Source organism: Chroicocephalus ridibundus, chromosome 3 (assembly GCF_963924245.1).
Source record: "Chroicocephalus ridibundus chromosome 3, bChrRid1.1, whole genome shotgun sequence".
NCBI lineage: Eukaryota > Metazoa > Chordata > Aves > Charadriiformes > Laridae > Chroicocephalus > Chroicocephalus ridibundus.
In genome coordinates, this window is record NC_086286.1 from 30732714 (window position 1) to 30751376 (window position 18663).

The window sequence follows — 18663 nt, forward strand, 5'->3', positions numbered from 1 at the left end:
TTCTCTCTAATATGTGAGATGACTTTCAAAAGAGATTACTTTGAAAAGGGAAGAATGATTAATCAAAATTTTTGTCTGTGCTTGGAAGAAGGTTGGTTGATGTAGATCTGTTTAATTTGTAAGTCACAGAACAATATTATGTCTCCCACATCCTCTTCCTTGATTTGGTCCTCTGCATCTGATACTACTTAAACTCAAACCAACTTTCTTTTCTCATTCCTTTCCAAATAATTCTTTGATTTAAAAAGAAGAGAGAATACTTGAAAAAGACATCAGCTCCACAAAGGGCTGTAAGGCAACATTATCATATCCACACTTCAGGAATACTTAAGTTGTTGGTACGAACTCTCAAAAAAAAAAAATCAGTTTTACTGGAAATACTCTGTGGCTTCAAGGGAGGCCAAAGAATGGCTCAATGGGAGGAGGATAATCAACGTTTACTGTTTATTTATTTTTATAAATAAATAAATATCTCATATGCACTATTTGTCTCTAAAAAAAACCCCTGAATTATTAAATAATTCAGTGGCAAATATATCTTCTCAGAGTTAAAGGCAAATATCAAAAGACAAGTATTTTTCATAAAGTATGAGACTGCTTTCAGTTAAGCAGCTATTCAGATGCAAAAAGAAAAATTTGTTTAATTGCTGTGGACTAGGAGGAAACAAGTCACAAAATTCCGTATTATTCCTCCTGCATGGATAGAATGCATTCCAAAGTTACACTGAACAAAAGATCAAACGAGTTGTACTTAAACTCAAACTTGCAATACCTTTTTGATGCTATCAGCATCACCCTTTTCAGCATACACATTCAGCAGTGATAAATAGGTGTCTGGACCGGGCTCAACACCAGCCATCCTCATCACTGAAAGGATATTTTCTGCGCTCTTCATATCTCTAAAAGAATTCAAAAGAAAGACTCTCAGTAGATTTAATCATAATAACATTTATTGTGACTTCCACATTTCTTCATTAATCAGAATTGGAAAGAAAGACTGCAAGAAGCATACAGAAACTTATTTCAACTAAGCAAATCCTGAAAGGTGAAAGTGCAAATCTTCTAATCATTGCGTTACTAGAATACTCTTTAAACTTTAACAGTTGAAAAAGTTCAAAACTAAGTGCAGCAAATTTGTTTTTCAAACAGTACAAAAGTACAGTAATTTATCTTGAAATTCAAGATTTTTAGACACAAGAAAAATCTACTTCCTTTGTTAAATAGCCCTGTTTTGCTTCAAAAATGTATAAAAAGGCAGTCTTCTATACATTGTTATTCAAAACCATCACACTATTCTGCAGCATGTAATTTTTCTGTACAGTACCACTTTATATTGTAGTAAAAGTAAAATAAAACAAAAGAAAAAAGGTATTAAACATTACCCCGATCTTGCATGACCTTTCACAAGGCTACTGAATACTGCCTCAGTGATTGGGAGATCTTTGCTCTTCATAAATCCAAGAATCTTACTGTAAAATACAAGACAATGAATGATTAGATATTTTTTTCCTTTGAAAAGATAAATTACTGAGCTATTGCTGCTCTGCTGGACAAGTACTGTATCAAACAAAATGAAACCCTGATGTCACTGAGCAATTGCATTTACATAATATGCTCATAATTTGGTCGTTTTCATATTTTCATATGAATTGTATTTGTCACTTTGAAATACACAGACACAAGGGTGGGGCTGGGTTTTTTTATTTTTATCTTTATCTTCCTTTTACTTATTTCTCACACCCAGCAATCACACTGTTGCAACTTAACCTTGCTAAAATTTAAGTGTTAGACAGATATCCAGCAAGTCCTGACTAACAAGACAACAACAAAAACCAGAATTACTACTATTTGCTCCTTAGTCCACTTTGTTCTCAAATGCCTTTCCCAGTAGCCATTTTCTTACGTAGGCAGTACGCCTTCATAACCTCACACTTTTTCACACTGTCTCTAGAAATGACAAAACAAGTATTTTCTGAGCAACTTGAATACGATTTGATTTGAACACACTGGTCTATCACTTATTTTTATTTTGCTTTGTAGGTTCCAGCTGTCTCTAAGAAACTGCTCTTCATTGCTTGGTTAAAATTTACTTAAACCCCCTCTTTGCTTTGCTCAGTTTATAAGAATTACATTGAAATCACTTTTAACATTAATGGTAGGGAATATGAGAAACAGATTTTGTGGAAATCCTCTTGAACATAAATGCAAAAGAATACCTCGCTCCTTCAATGTCCCCCTCATTGCAATATGCAGCAATCAACCGTTGGTATGTAACCTACCGAAAACAAAAAAGGGGAAGTTAATGATTTCCATCAAATAAATAGGCACTATTATTAAGACTTAAGATATCATAAAAGGGTACCTACTCGATTGGGCTGCACATTAGCTTCCTCCATTCTGGCCAAGAATTCCGTCGGAGAAAATTTATGCTCGTTCTGAAGGTAGACTTTAAGTAAAGCATTATAATGGCTTGTATCATACACAGCACCTAAGGAAATATTTGAACCACAGTCAATGAATGTATATGCTCTAAATTCAACATGGTTTTATAGCTTTCTCAGGTAATTAATTAGATATCAATTTTATTCTGTATGAAATTTATGTAAAATCAAACTGCTTCCTTTTATCCACCTTTGAAATATCAGACATCTATTTAACAGCACACACCTGTTTATGAAAGGCTAAAACATAACAAGAGCATAGTAACATCAATGCTTATGTGCATGGTACTCCACAGTCTCTACAGCTGTATTTATTTTACAGATTCAGCAATATTACTATCAAGAAGCAGTTCACCTATGCAACATCTATAGATAAACAACTAACTTAAAATATAAAAAATAAATCATCTGATGAAATAGCTGGTAGCACTAGGAATACTCAGCCCACCAGGTATCAGGTAACATCTAACAGAAAAGTAAAATACATTTTTACAATAATCAAAATCAAGCACAAGTGCAATTTAAGCATCTTACAAAAAAAAAAAATCTTTAGATTTATTATGAACACCCCTAGATGTCAGTATAACTCCCAGAATAGGAAATGGGTCTCTCACCTGAATAATAAAACCTAGAGTTTATTTGGTAATGAGTATTTGCTATTATAAGTTAACATTTAAACACTAGTAAAATACATTGTCTTCTATTATGAAGAAAGTAACTGAAGCACACAACTGTTCTTGCAAGAGGGACTAACAAAACCAACCTACCCAGTTCTTTCATCTTGTCCCATATCATATGGGCTAATTCTGTTCTTTCAGGTGACAATACCTCTGGTAAAAGAGCACCACAACTTCGCAACAAAAGCAAGGTCTGATTACTCCCTGGACACCCTGGAAGTGGAACAGAATCACAAATTTCTTTATAAATAATCATGCATTTAATATTAGAAAAAAGATTCGAGACTGACTCACTGAAATATTTAAGCATTTTGTATAGAATAGAATCTCCTCCAAGACTGAAGATTTTTACTGAACAGGATACCCAAATGATTAAACAATGACATCATTATATGCTATCATGAAAAAGATTCATGATAAAGCATGTAATTTAGTACAATAATGAGCTCAGCTGAGCCGAAATTTTTAAAAGTACAAAAAAAAATACTAAACTCAGATGATTTGGTACTTTAAATTTCACAATCCAAGATTCATAGATCGTTTCATCCTAACAGTGACATACCTTTCTGGTAAATTTCTGTAACAGCGAAATACTTCATACCAATTCCATACTATTCCAAAACTGGTATTTAGAGACATTCCACATTTAAATTTCTATTTCCACTTCTGCCCACGCTCAGTATAAAATAAATGAGATAATTTACATCTGGAGAACAGTGTAGGAAACTGTAAGGATGTCTGCCTTCTGACTTCTGCACTAGCCCCAGGATGTCAAAAAACTACCTATGAACTCATCTGCTTGTCTTGCACTTCGCTACTACTCCTGAGGCAAAGTAAAGCAGGGCTGCAGAATCTATCACAGATCACCCAATAAGCTGGAGACATAAAATTTTTTTCAATCAAATCTTTATATGTACACCAGCCATTTCTAATAAAAAGAAGAGTTCCTTTAGAAAGCCACATACTGTAAAGGAAAAAAAAAAAAGGGCAAAAAGTGCTGTCTATCTCTTTCCTATTGCAGAGAAAGTTATACTTCAGAAGTAATTTCACCTAACGAGGAGCAAGACAAATGTTCACATACAACATAAACGATGAAAAAAAATCCGTAAGGTTTTCCATCTCAGACATACATGCAGACTTGAAAGATTCAGACTACCAAAATGACCTGAAGTCTAAAACATCATGAATGCTTTGTAAGTTACTGCAAATCATCATGATAACACTCCAAAGTCGTGTACAGCCCAGCGTAAGAGGCAGAAGCTGTTGCCAGTAAAGATATCTCCAGCTGCTGATGATCACTCTAAGTGTATTTTTTTATTTATACAGAGCCGTAGAAACAGCTACACAGCTATAAAATAATGGCAAAATAAAGTAAAAAAAACCTCAAGAGCAGAAAGCTATATACCATCTAGATTTAGATCTTGAGGTACCAAAAAGGACCAGCAAATCTAGGATACCATGTTAACTATTGTAAACTATGTTTCATGGGTACAATCTACAGCAGAAAAGTTACTTAAACAGAGTAAACCCATCTGGGAAGAAACACAGGCAGTAGTGGGGAAAAAAATAAGCAATAATGAGAAAAGATAAATAAGTTAACACATTGAGAGGGGCCAGGTACAAACTGCAAATGGGGCTTTGAACTTGTGAAAACCTAATGGAGTAGTGAGAGAAGTCGTATTTGACTAACTTTTAAATCCCTGCATGCAATTTGTTCATGCAAGAAAAATGCCAACACATCTCCAGTTCCACAATGCCAGTGTTATACTAATGACTGCGTATCTTGAAAGGCAAAAGAAACAGGAAAAGATTTGACAGTAGGAGTATGGAAAAATTCAGGACAAGAGATCTACAGCAAGCATCTTCTTTGGGCATTTTTCGTGTTGTAATTAGAAATGGAAGAACAATACAAACACAGCCAAACCTGTTTAAGAAGCCAACAGTAACTAACCTCCCACACCTACTAAATTAGTTTTCAACTTTATTGATAAAAAAAGGACTGAATTTTTCATATGGAAATATCTGTCATTTATTTTGATAGCATCCTAGTTAAATCTCCTGTGAAGTTCCATGCTTTTTTTAAAAAGAAATATACTTACACAGCCAAAGGAAACCACTATAACCAACTAATCTTTTTGTTAATATGCCTTCCTAAAAAACTGTGTAACTAGTCAAAGATCATGAAGAACTGTGATTTGCAAATAAGCTTCGAAACATAAAATTCTTGCCAACCCACGCTCATTAATTATAAGTTTATACCTAAAAAAGAAAAAGCGGTCAGAGCCAGAAAGGATATCACAAGCAAAAAGAAAAAAACTAAGAAGTTCAACAGAAAGAGAGCAGGAATTGAAGACTCAGCTTTTAAACAGTGAACCACAAAACTTTTAAAAGCACAATCCCAAGTATACAAGCCAGTAACAGTCCAGAGCAACACACAGCACTTTAAAACTAAAACAAAACAATACATTCTGTCATTGCTAAATATACTAAGTACTACTGCTAATATTTATCAAATATCTCCATTGACTCATCGTAACTCATACCAAACATCATCAATTGTGGTACATGGTTTGCAAAATATTAATATAGTCTGGCTATTTTTAGCCAAAGGGTTATTGAATCAGTAAAAATGAACAATGCCTCAGCTGTTTATTTTTGTTTTATTCAAAAAAAATAAAGCTTTCTTGTCCTGAATAGCTACAGCTACCAAGGAATGGGGAAACTTGGGGTTCACCTTCACGTTTCCCTGTATAGCTCTTAAAACAAATGGCCTCTTAAAGACAGCATGGTTTATTACAGACATTTTAAAAATATACCGTGTAAACCAGACAGACATGATCCCCATTCTGAGTTCACAGTACAGTTATATGAGGAAGGTATAACATTACCAGATAAAAATCCACAATAAGCAAGATGACACTGTAAGATTTCTTAAAAGCACCCTGCATTTTTACAAGAGTTAGAAATTCCCAAAGACATAAATACCTGGAAAAGTAAATGTGTGCTTTTAAAGCAAAATAACATCTCTAAAACATTTGAAGTCTGTTCAATATATGCAGCAGATTAAACAATATCCAAAGACAAAATATAAATCAGAACTCTTTCAATTAATTTCCTTGATTTGATGAATCTTTATCTTGCAGCTTTAAATTTTGCTTTTGTTTTGTTTTAATTGGAAGCAACTTACCTGTTTTGCATATTTCATGGAAGATTTTCAGTAGAAGGGTTTTAGTGATGCGGCCAGTTTTTCTGACAGAGTTATCCAGTTTATTTAATGCCCAGTCAAACTGCAAGGTCCGCCTGTTTTGAATTTCTGAAATTGGCTCTTCTTTAACTCTTCCCTCCTGTTGAGGTGCAACTGTAAGGAACCTTATTTGGTACACATTTCTGCTTAAATAAAAACAAACAAACAAAAAAAAGATTATACTTCTGTGAATCATTTTGCAACTACACTCGTCACACAATGTCAAAAGGATTATGCACTCTATTTCTTGCTGATGAACAGTTTCTTAAAACATGCCATATTGATATAAACAAATGCAGGTGATTCATTTCAGTGTCTTTCTACTTAAAAAGATATAGTCATGTACATTTTCTCACAGCGACAACTTTTTCTGAGATCTTCAGTTAGAATCACTTAATGAGTTAAATGGTTCAAATACTACTCCCAAAAAATTAAAAATGTTGAAGTCATCCAAGTATAGAAGTCTATTGTCCCATTACAGGTTCTGAGAAAAGCTCTCACATACTTCCAAGAATAGTTAGAGACATCTCTTCCAGAAGACAGCAAGTGAAGGCAACAAATCATACCTTTTTTTTTTTTTTCAACAAAAATACACAAACTAATGCAGAGGCCAGTGTTTGAGACAAATGTATCAAGTAGCCTAAAGAACAATGGGATCATTCCCTGTTCTTCAGAATTTACATTGACGAACACAAAGCAGTCATCCTGTGATGTAAATCAAACATCAAGACCAGATTAATTTTCTCAAAACAAAGTACGACAACGACAAGAAACATAAGGAAGAAAAAAAAAACAAAACAAAACACAAGTTGGTGTGCATAAGAGTATGAACATGGTATCTGTGCCACAGTGGAATTGTGAACAGCCTGTGCAGGACAAATTATCATTATATACAAGCACTTTTGGAAGTCTGTTCTCAATCGTCCTTACAACTGTATAAAATAAATCAGACTATCCTCCTCCAGAATCCTATACAAAGGAAGTAACACAGACTGGACGGCAAAAAAGATTCAGCAACTTCTGAAATTGCCCTCCCTTGTCTTGGACTCTCTAGCCAGCTCTTCAGCTAAATTTCTGTAAGGTCTCTAGCCTAGTTTAAAAAAAATAAAAAATAGTTCTTGTACTCCCTGCTGTTACAGATGCTCCAGGAGTCCTATGTAGTAATGGCTTCATGTTTTTGGAAATGGTAACCTAAAAGTGAGGAGTGCTGGCATTCTCTACAAAATGATTTCCCACTCCTGGAGCTATTTCACAGGTGCTTATCTCCATTGCTAGGTGGTTTCTCACCAACCAGTGCCAGTTTAAGGCCCCAGCAGAAGGAGTCCAGTGGAGGATAAAAACCTTGCTGGCAATTCAGTGTTCCAGCAACACTGGCTGCGAGCTGCTAAATGACATAAAGAGCATCAGTGGGTACAAATCAGATATAGTGGAAAAAACCCCAGACTGTTGGTTCACCATCTGGTTGCCTCTTATGAGTAGGAAGTAGCCCAAAGACCACCTTTTTCCTTGCTGTTTGAAATCCTGATTTGATAACTGAGCAGGCTGTAAATTCTAGGAGTAAAATTCTAGGAGTAAAATAGGGTGTCATTTTCCCTGATTCTTTCCTTCCTTCCTTCCTTTTCCTCTTCTCCTACCTCATAATTTAATTAGAAACAGGGTACATACTTTCCTAAAACAGAAATCATTACACCAAATTCAGTAGTGCAAGGCAAGAATAACAGTAAGATATGAAATCTTATGTCCTCTTGGGTGTAACAACCAAATGAAATGTCTACAACTTAGATAAACTCTTTAATAACACGTAAATATCAATATTCAACTATGAGCTAGCCACTGCATAGCTGTAATAATAAAACTGTAATGATTGCAAGTTTATCTATTTTTTTCTTAAAGATATATATATAAAAAGAAAACTGCCATATACTCTTACATACTCATTAAAAAAGCTTCTTGAAAGCTTTTCAGAATACTTCAAGTCCGGTTGGAAAAACATGCTTTGGAGTCAAGCAGCAACACAGGACACAGTGCCTTTGTAACACAGAAATTTATACTTTCATTTCCATTAACAATCAAAGCACAAGTGGAAAAAAATCCTGTGCTTCAGATGAAAATTGAATATTTTTTTCTATAAAAATTTGCTATTGCTTTATAGTATTTTGCAAATTATTGAATTATATCTTATGCCACATAGCATACTCCATAAACTAATTGATATCGACAATTCTTAAGTCTACACTGTTTCAACAAAGCCATCTTTGTAAGATTCACCATGTGTTAAAAGTTACAAACATTTTAAAGCACTTGTATAGCTCCATCAGATTAAGCATGAAGGAAAAAAAAAAACTGGTGGAAAAAAAAATGGTATATGCATGCTCAAAATATGCTGGTTAACCGCATGAGAGGACTCTAAAGTTTCATTTGTTACTAAACTCTCCCTGCTTAGTGTTTAGCATGATGCTGTTCATAACATAAGTTTAGAATATTATACTATATCAATTGCTATGGTTGCACAGTGTAAAATATTATACTCTTATATTTAGTGTTATTTTTATACACTAACTTAACGTTCTGAAAGATCAGCAGAATTTGACATTTTTATTTACACACCACCCCCACTGTTATCAAATATGGTACTGGTTATTTCTGTTAATTTATACTGATTAAAGACATTTTAAGGAATGGCAACAGGGGAGTCTGGCTGCAGTTTTAGAGACAGGAGAAAACAGCATGAGAGTATAAAACCACCTGAGGAACTCTTAAACTTCTACTGGCATCCATCTAAATGACCATTATCAATCTGAAATATAATGTCTAGTATTAGACTCAGGTGTACCTTATCATCTGTAGGCTTTCAGCATTTGAATAAATTACACTTTTATCATGATTTAAGGCACTGTGTAATGCTAAGCCAATCCCATAGTAGGAATTTGTTAAAAATAACTGTTAAAAAAGCTGAATGAAGCTGCAGGCATCTACTGTCTTGAATTTGGCTCTTGGCACTACAAATCAACTAAGAACACAAAACTTCGGAGAAAATGAAAAAAAAAATATGGGAATAGCTCACTATTCTAAAAGATTAAAGACTGAGCAGACCAGGAAGACAGCTTCCAAAAAATGCAAACTTCACAAATTAAAGGGTCCACTTTATCAGGTTTGATTTCAGGCAATCAAGTGAAGGACAGAAGAATGCAACAGACGACATACTTACTGAAAATTGATACTAATGGCACAACCTCCCCATGAAACAAAAAAAGAAGCTAACAAAATGAAGCAGTTATCCATGCATCAGGAATCTTCAACAACCTTGTGTGATTCCTCTTTGATTTTTAGAAGTTGAAAAAGAACACACAATTAAGGGGAATAAAAAAAAAAAACAAGGATAAAAATCAAGGCTACGTTAACGATTTCAATTAGGGAGTCACATAAAAAGGCAGCAAGAAAGGCTTCTAAGAAAGATGATTTTGGAAAATAAAATTAAATAAAATTAAAAAATTACAGCTCATACACTGTTTACCTTTCAAAAAATTTAATTGCAACCCTACTGTGTAAATTTTAACCATTTTACCGTGACTAAATTTTAAGAAGGACATGATGGTGTAGGTGAGAATAGGGAAGAATGATCTAAGTAATTTATGGAAACATTAAGATATGCTATATTTAAGACATATTCATGGACCTTACTCAATCTCCACTCCTTTGGAATTACCTTCAAAAATTCATGAAAGTTTTGGGAAAAGCAGAAGCGTAATCAATAAAAAATACGGACTGATGTTCAGGCTTTTGGCACCATGTTACCTGACAATCTCATAAGCAAAACAAGAGGATACAATGTACTTTTAGTTACAAAAATATGGGTGCAGTAGTTGTTAAAAAAAAAGTATTAAAATGAGATGATAAGGGTTTGTTGCAAAATTTGGAATATATTTTGTGGGATTCTAAATTATACTACCTCATGACCCAGCTGTGAAAAGACTGGTATGATGCATGTCCATTCAATAATTTCATTAACAATCTGAATAACAGAAGAGTCTAATAAACTTATGAAATTTGTAGATGACACCATAATAGTGGCAAACTATTGGAAGGAGGGCCTCAGACTTCAGAGTCATCTTGGTTACTTGATGTAATGATCCAAAAATCAACCAAAATGAAATTCAATACAGACCAAAGAAAGTTGTACATTTTGGACCAAAACCAAGTGCTAGACAACAGTACAACTGAAAAAGTACTGAAAATGAGCCACCGCTAAACATGAAACATGACGCAGCAAAAAAGAAAGCTTTGATTCGTCAACTCCTAAGAAAAGCGACACAGATAAAATACAGAGAGACTTATGCTGTTTGTCATGGTGTGTTTACTCACAAACAAACAAGTTTAAAAGACTCAAAAGACTCATCTACCCGATCCTACTCTCCAAGTAGAGAAGCAACTGTACTTAATCCATTAGGCATCACACTGGTAATATTAATTGTTCTAATATTAATTGTTACAAAATATCAGAACAGGATACGTTGACAGTCAAACTTTCTCATTCGGAAACTTATAAAGTAAGATTAGAAAGGGGGAAAAAAAAAATCTATCATGCATGACCTTGGCATTTCTGACCCTGCCTCGCTGCTACATGTTATATAGTCTTATGATGTAACCATACGTTTTCAATTATTTTAATTAACTTTGTTCAGAATTAAATGCTATGCTACACAGCAAAATGCATGATACTTCTTCAAGGGCTGTAATGAGTGCCAAGTATTTACTTTCATCAATTACTTTGAAACAGCACTTTAAGATTTTTCTCCAAGTGAAATATTACAGTTGCAAGCATGTGAAGCCGCACAATAAACTTCAGATCTGTTTGAATTGGCAATCTGATTCTTGCCTAATATGTGAAATTTCTCCTTACTATGCTTCAGAACTGTGTTTCTTTGTACCTACACAGAGAAGCTCAAAAGGATATATTAAGCCCCATAAAGTGAACTCTCCTACTCCCACAATCACAAGATTAGAAGTAGCCTTGAGATACTTGAGCCTTTACATAATTGTACCTTTACACCATTTTCAGCTTTGTCTCTACAATTGTGAGGATTAAAACCGTAGACCTTGCCTACACAGGAAAAGTAACAAACTATACACTTGTAATCCCAACACACAACCAGTCACCACTTAGCAGTAACTTTTCACCTCCAATTTATCTTAAAAACATTTGGAAAGTGCTTGAAAATAAACTTGTAAAAAAACTTAGGCAGAGATGAAGTGTGCATGGGGAAATTTATACCAAGCCAACTAGTAAAATTCTTTTATATTCACAAGTATTTAGTGACAATCCCAATACTGTAGTAATGTACTTCCACGTTTTCCATACTTCTAGAGCAGACTAAAGGTAGTGCCTTCAATTTCCTAAAGGAACAAATCTTACACACCAGCCTGAGTAAAAAATGCCTCATCTTTCCCAAAACTTAAAAAGTAGGCGGTTCCAGTGCTCTGCCTGGCAGCAGCACCAAGTTTACTTTCTGCAAAACTTGATCAATTCTAGATATTAAAAAGAAGAATTACAAAGCCACCATACAGACATTGTAGCAGAGCTACAATAAGGTAGTCGCTGTGCTTTTTCTAAGAAAAGTACTGAATATTTTGTTCTTTCTAAACTAAATAGGCAAAAGGTGTATGAAGTAGTTTTCAAAATACTAGCCATGCTCACAGTAGAATAACGGTAAACTTAACAGTTAAAATTCATTACTGTACATAAAACTACTACAGACTCAACATTAGTTAAATTTACTAAATATATGACCAAATATACCACCTGAGATCCCAGCATAATTCACATGACTGCTAAACAGTATCTCCCCTGACTTAGCTACAGTCACATGCAAAAAAGGCCACAATATTCAGGCCACTGTATCCTTGTTTCAATGAGACACAGTAGGACCCCACAAGACAGAAAATATTATGTTTTTTCATGTAGAATGAGAAACCTTAAGTTTCTTGGAGGATATCAAAAAAACTTTGCCTACATGATTCGCAAGAAGCAAAGTAGGAAAACTTTGCTTTCTGCTATTTCTTAGCAAGTCTCTAGACATTTTATGTCCAAGAATAAAACGCATACAACTACAACAGCCCAGCTAGTGAAACTTTACTACAACAGAGTTTTGCTTCAATATTAACAAAAGGAAGTCTACTGAATACCTCTTCTGCATTTAAAGCCTATTGTTTTGCTAACATAAAGTAATTAAGCACTCAGTTCTACATTTTTGTCCACTGGTGATGCATTGCTGAGTACAACCGTGAATAGCCAAAAGCTACTTGTTTGCAGATAATTAAACAAAAAAACCAACCAAACCAAAAAAAAAAAAAAAAAAAACAAAACACCAAAACCAACAATGTACCACGTATTAAAGCATAAATCGTTTTGTTTTTTAACTTATGGCTTACCCAAAGCTCAAATCAAATCCCCCCAGACCTTAAACGAGATTCTTTAAAAGGTTATTCTCCCCCCCATCTCACCAACATGCTTCAATCTCACACAAACACACCACGACATATCAAAAGTCACCAGTGTTTACAAGGACAACTTGAAAAGCATTGCAAATGGCAACCTCTTACCAGCTTCACCAGCAATCACTCCTCTGAATAGAACACAGATCTTAGTAAAAGCAGAAGATTCCACTACTGCACAATTTGCTGTTTGGGGAGATGCTCTGTGCTCCGCAGTCCCAAAACCTGACATTTAAACTTACAGAAGAGAATCTCAAACTGAAGAAGTTACAACAAATACAAAGGCACCTTGCAAGACTTGCATGTAGAGATTCCACTTGATTTTCCTCCTCAGCTATACTGTTATGATCCATACCTTAGAAGCCTAATTGCTCTCCTTTTCTCTGAGGACAGATAGGGTATCGACTTCAGGATGAGTATCCTAGCACTCGCACACCTAAAAGTGCAATTCAGCAATACAGCTACATTGATCTAACATCACAGTCATCATGCAGGGTTCCCCCTTCTTTTGCCAGTGGTCCCACCTTTCTAAAGTTTATCAGATCCTTAACTGATTCAACAAAACCTGTCAATTTGTCAGAAAAATTTTTCCTTGCAGTCCAGCAAATGAAATCAGACAAGTAACACTGTGATTTAGAGCAGGACAAGCTGGCCAGGAATGGGAGGGCAGTCAGTGTGGGAAGAATGGAGGCAATACCCTTCCTCCAAATACAGCAGCAAGCTATAACACCAAACCATAACATAATCACCTAGAGCATGTAGAATAAAGTCCCCAAAAGATATTCTGATGTTAATTCAAAATCTACTCTGAACGCTCATCAATTGAGAGGTTTGTTACAGCATTCTTGACAGTCAGCTAGCAGCAGCAAATTTAAGCATCTCCTCCCTTAGTGAAACTTCCATGAACAAGGTTCCAGTAAATAATTTGTACCAAATAAATCAGCACAGTGCTTAAGTTTGCTGTTGTAGATCTGAAGTTTGTTGTATTGGTCTGTCATAGCTTGCTTATCTTGTTATAATTGCATGGCATAAGAGTTATGACATATAGTTCAGTATATTCCACATTTCATACTAAAGGTAGACAAGTGAAATAGCAAATTGACTTAGATCTAATCTGAGGCTTTTGCTATGAAATGCTCCTCAACCACCCAATGCAATCGGATCTCCATCTACTGTCCTAATCCATTTTCAGAAGTTTAGGTTAAATCGACACAAAATTAAATGGGAACCACTCCCACAGTATATTCCATTGGTGCTCAACTATGGGTGGCAACACGCAGCAGAGCAACAGGAATCACCGGTCACTGCAGGGAGACTATCTTAATCTAGCATACCCACTCTGTCCAACTGTGGTCAAAGCTGTCACTCCACCACAGATGCAGATGCACTTCAAAGTACTGACACATAATTTGAAGCCTTATTTGCATGAAGAGCTGCTTCTCTGTGCAGTGCATATCATACTGTCTCTGAGCAGAAAAGCAACATATCCTGAGAGTCTAAAACTACACAAATAGTCCAATCATCATTTGCGTACTCTACAGCTTGGCAATGGTAGTTAGGACTTTCCTGGAAAAATCAGAGCAATATGATGCTTTGATAAAAATGCCTGCTTGAATGTGAGCGGTTACTGTTTCACATCTCTAAAGAAAGTGCAGATTTGCAACTTTATTGCTAAAGCAACTGTACCAAGCACATATAAACATGTAGCAGTTCTCTAGTGAAATGCTGGATTATTCCTTGTTACTTATTTACTCCTAAAACTGTGGGGGAGGTTTCCCCAGTATTCCAATTAGAACTTTATCAATATTCTCTGGAATTTACTGCAGTGGACTGTATTTCACACTCAAAATACCATCTTGAGACCTGAACAGCAAGTACAGCAAGTCTAAATGTTGTCCATATATCATTCTAGTTCTTAAAAAGAGGTCCATTTCCAGAAATTAAGGCTTAAGTATAAAAAAATAACAGTTAATAGTTACTTAAGGCAAAAAACGAAATGAAATCATATGCTGATATTTGCAATTTTCATTGATAAATGTTACCTTTGCTTTACACTTTGCTCCTAGAGCATCACTTGTGCAGTAGGATGCCTAATCCCATACAGTAAAGTGACGGTAAGACAAAGATTTCTAGGAAAAATTATCTTAGAAATGAAATTTCTGGACAGAAAGAATGCACAAATTTAGGTGTGCTGCTCAGCCTTACTCCAATATAAGCCACAGTTTAGACCAAAACCTAAAAGCTATGAAATAAATACCACTGCTGTTTCCTGTGAGTGGGTTCTACCAAGCACCTTGCTCACATGATTAACTAAATGTAGCCTGAGAATGAGTTTTCAGCATGATCACTAAACTATCCCACATATGACCCCATTTATACTTGAAAATATGAAAGAGTATAATTTTGTGCAAGAAAAGAGTATCATTTGTGTGTGTGTGTGGGGGGGGAAATAAAAAAAAAAACACCAAAAACCCAACACCCAGCTGTTAGAGCCAAATTACCATGCATAAAGCACTTTCCAAGTTCTTTCCAGAAACACAGTTCTAGTGAAAAAAGCACTGTTAGTCCTTCATCAAGTCATATGTGAATTTCAGTGAATGTTACTTCTTGCAACAAACCAGTATAGGAAATTAAACTTCCAGTCAAGGAAAACAAAAACCAGCTGAATTACCACTAAGTAGAAAAGTTTACTCATGATTTGCAGCTAACTAAACCTGTGGTTCTGTTGCTGACCATACTGCAGATGTCTTTCTGGTCCATCCCAGACAGGTGTAACTCCATCCTCATACCAACTTTAGCATTTAACAAACTGTTACACTTCAACCACTAAAACCAGCAGAAAACTATATTCTTTTTTAGGTAAGATTTTGATCAGGCTGCCAAATAAAATCAGTTCACAATAGGTTTGAAAAGCACTAAAGCTGGTGCAGGTATCAACAACATCCTTATTTTGGTGGTGAGAATTCCCTCTAGCAGTTCTCTATTGCTCTTATCTGTTCCCATCCCTTCTCCTGAAGGCACTCACCAAGTCCTCTGCTGAACAAATTTATCTCTCTATAATGACAGAAAATTGTTCTGGTTTTCTACCAGGAATTAAGTTACATTAGAGGGACCACCAGAGCCGTAACAAGGCACAAGCAACCGAGGGCAGAAGAACTTTCTCCCTCTGGTAGCCTAAGTTGTTCTTTCAGCACATAAAACTCAATGTGTATGTTTAATGCTTTCATATTCTCAAATTTTATGCAAAAACTTGTTTATAGCATCATTTGGATATTTAGTGAGAGATTAATTTCAAGCTTAGTCACTAATAGCAATTAAAGCTACAAGCTGATACTTTTTTTTCAAATAATAATGCTGAGTTCCCATCTTCAGAGCTAACAGCAACATTAGCTGTTACCTGAATAGTTTGTAAGGCAAGGCTTGTACACACCAGAAACATCATATCCCCTTCACAGCTACCCGCACTGGAGCTGCACTGCGCCACCACTGGAGAGAAAGACTAGCTCTCCCAAAACTAAAATCCTTTTATTATAAAAAAAAAAAACAAACCAAACAAAAAACAAAACAAAAAAAACCACACACCCCCCTCCAAAAAAAAAAAAACAAAGAAGATGCACTCGTATTAAGGGTTGTGTCTCTGAACTTCCTGCAGGGCATCAACCACATAGTAGTGTGGTTGAAACAGTGACAGACATGCACACAGGTAGGGTGAGTTTTCCACCCTACCTGCGTGATGGAAGAGAGATAACCATGGTAAATCAATTAAGATATTTCTCCTGATAACAGACCCAGCGAAATCTGAGGGGAAGGAGAAAAAAGCCCAGATCCTAACTGTGTGGTTACCCACAGCAAATCACCGCTCATCTCTGCCTGGTCTCTGCCCTCCTCCTCGACTCCCCCTCCGCACGGTCTGCCCCAGTACAGCAGTATCCTCTAGAGGACAAGGCCTTTGCTCTCTGCAAAGGACAGCGCTGTTTCCTTGGGAGCCCAACGAGACACCGCTGCCAAGCGGCGCTGCGGAAGGAGCCGGAGGGAAGCGGGGCTCCCCTGCGGCCTTTGACCCTGAGCTCACCCTGCCGCCGAGGCACACGCGGCGAGAGGCGGCCGGGCCGGGCCTCATGGCTCCCTCCGGCAGCCCCAGAGGGGTGGACAGGCGCGGCGCAGCAGGGACCAACAGCCCAGCCGGCGGTGCCCTTGGCCGCGAGACCCGCCACCTCAGCCGGCCCCGCCGCGCTCCCCGCCGCCTCAGCGGCCTGCCAGCCACCGGCGGTCGCCAGGCATCCCTGCAGGCGCAGGGGTCTCACCTGGCGGGGGCCGGCGGGCGGGGGGAGACGACGGCGGCGGCGGGCGGGCGCAGGAAGGGCAGGAGGCGCGGGCAGAGGGCCCGCAGGCGCCCGGCGGAGCTCAGGAGCGCGGCCATGACCGCCGCGCGCGCAGGACGCGGAGGAGCACGTGAGCCGGGCGCCGCGCTACTGCGCATGCGCACCAGAGAGGGCAGGTGCCAGCGCTCCTCCTCCACCGGCCCACGTGATGGGAAGAACCATTCCTCGTAGGGGGGCCGCCAGCCTTACTCTCGGAATGGGCCCGCTCAAGCACTGGCGGGCTTCTAATTCCCCCCCCCCGTGCCACTGGTGGGACATTCCACGCGAGGTCGGCGGCGCAGTCCCAGCCGGGGTTGGGTGGATCGGCAGCCAACCCGCAGCTGCTCCGGAGGAAGGCGGCCGGGAGGGAGGGTGCGCCGTTATCCGTGTTCCGCCGCCCTCCTGGAGGCGGAAGGGAGCGGGGGGGAGCAGGGGCTTTCCCGGCGGGCTTTCCCGCCGCGCCGCTCTATAGTTCCGCCATAGACGCCGCGGGCGGGAGCGCCCGCCTGTTCTTGCCCGCCGGAGGAAGTCACGTGGGCAGTGGGGCGCCGTTGGCGGCCGTTGGCCGCTGCCGCGTGCCATTTCCGGGCCGGACCGTCCCCGGGTTGAGGGCTGGCCCCTGCCTGAGGGGACGCCCGGTGACCTGGGGCCCGGACCGTGGGGAGAAGGGCGGCCACTAGTGGATTGCACGGGTTGTTCAGGGAAAGGAGTCCGGGCTGCGAAAGCCGCAGGCGGCGGTTGGGTCAGGCGTTCGTTACAGGCGGCTCTGAAACGGCGTCGTCCCCAGCTGCTTCTGGGAACAAAACGGGAGTGAGAAGAACCTTAATTAGAAACTTTTTAAAAGTAAATCTCTACCTGAGCTTCGTTACACTTACTAAGATGCCATCTGCATTGATGTTTCATTTTGGTGTGCTTGTTCCTATGACATAAACTACTAAATTAGAGAGGTACTTTTAAGTTAACTGCATGGTTTCATACAAAAACCAAGTAATTATTTTTGCCATAGATCGCAAGTGCTTACTCCAGGGGACAGATTGTTTGACAAAATAGATGAGATGATTGATTCTGCCTGAAGAAGAGCAGACTCCGGGGAAACCTTATAGCAGCCTTCCAGTGCTTAAAGGGTAGATGAGGAGGAACACTATCAGGGAGTGTAGCGATAGGATGAGGGGTAATAGTTTTAAATTGAAAGAGAGAAGATTTAGATTAGATATTAGGAAGAAATTCTTTACTGTGAGGGTGGTGAGGCACTGGAACAGGTTGCCCAGAGAAGTTGTGGCTGCCCCATCCCTGGAAGTGTCCAAGGCCAGGCTGGATGGGGCTTTGAGCAGCCTGGTCTAATGGGAGGTGTCCCTGCCCATGGCAGGGGGGTTGGAACTACATGGTCTTTAGGGTCCCTTCCAACCCAAACCGTTATATGATTCTATTATTTTTATCAAATCGATTAC

At 38.2% G+C, this 18663-nt stretch overlaps 1 protein-coding gene across 1 annotated transcript in view; it reads right to left on the reverse strand.

The window, feature by feature from the left end:
* Positions 1-17349, reverse strand: part of LRPPRC (leucine rich pentatricopeptide repeat containing) — a 92317-nt gene extending 74968 nt beyond the window's left edge. Inside the window, exons 1-7 of the mRNA XM_063328598.1 lie at positions 17159-17349; positions 6306-6505; positions 3209-3331; positions 2367-2488; positions 2217-2275; positions 1383-1469; positions 773-899 (exon numbers count right to left, since the gene is read on the reverse strand). Coding sequence (XP_063184668.1) covers positions 773-899; positions 1383-1469; positions 2217-2275; positions 2367-2488; positions 3209-3331; positions 6306-6505; positions 17159-17334 — 894 coding nt within the window. The 5' untranslated portion in view covers positions 17335-17349. The remainder of the gene's footprint in view (positions 1-772; positions 900-1382; positions 1470-2216; positions 2276-2366; positions 2489-3208; positions 3332-6305; positions 6506-17158) is intronic.
* Positions 17350-18663: the final 1314 nt, after the last annotated feature.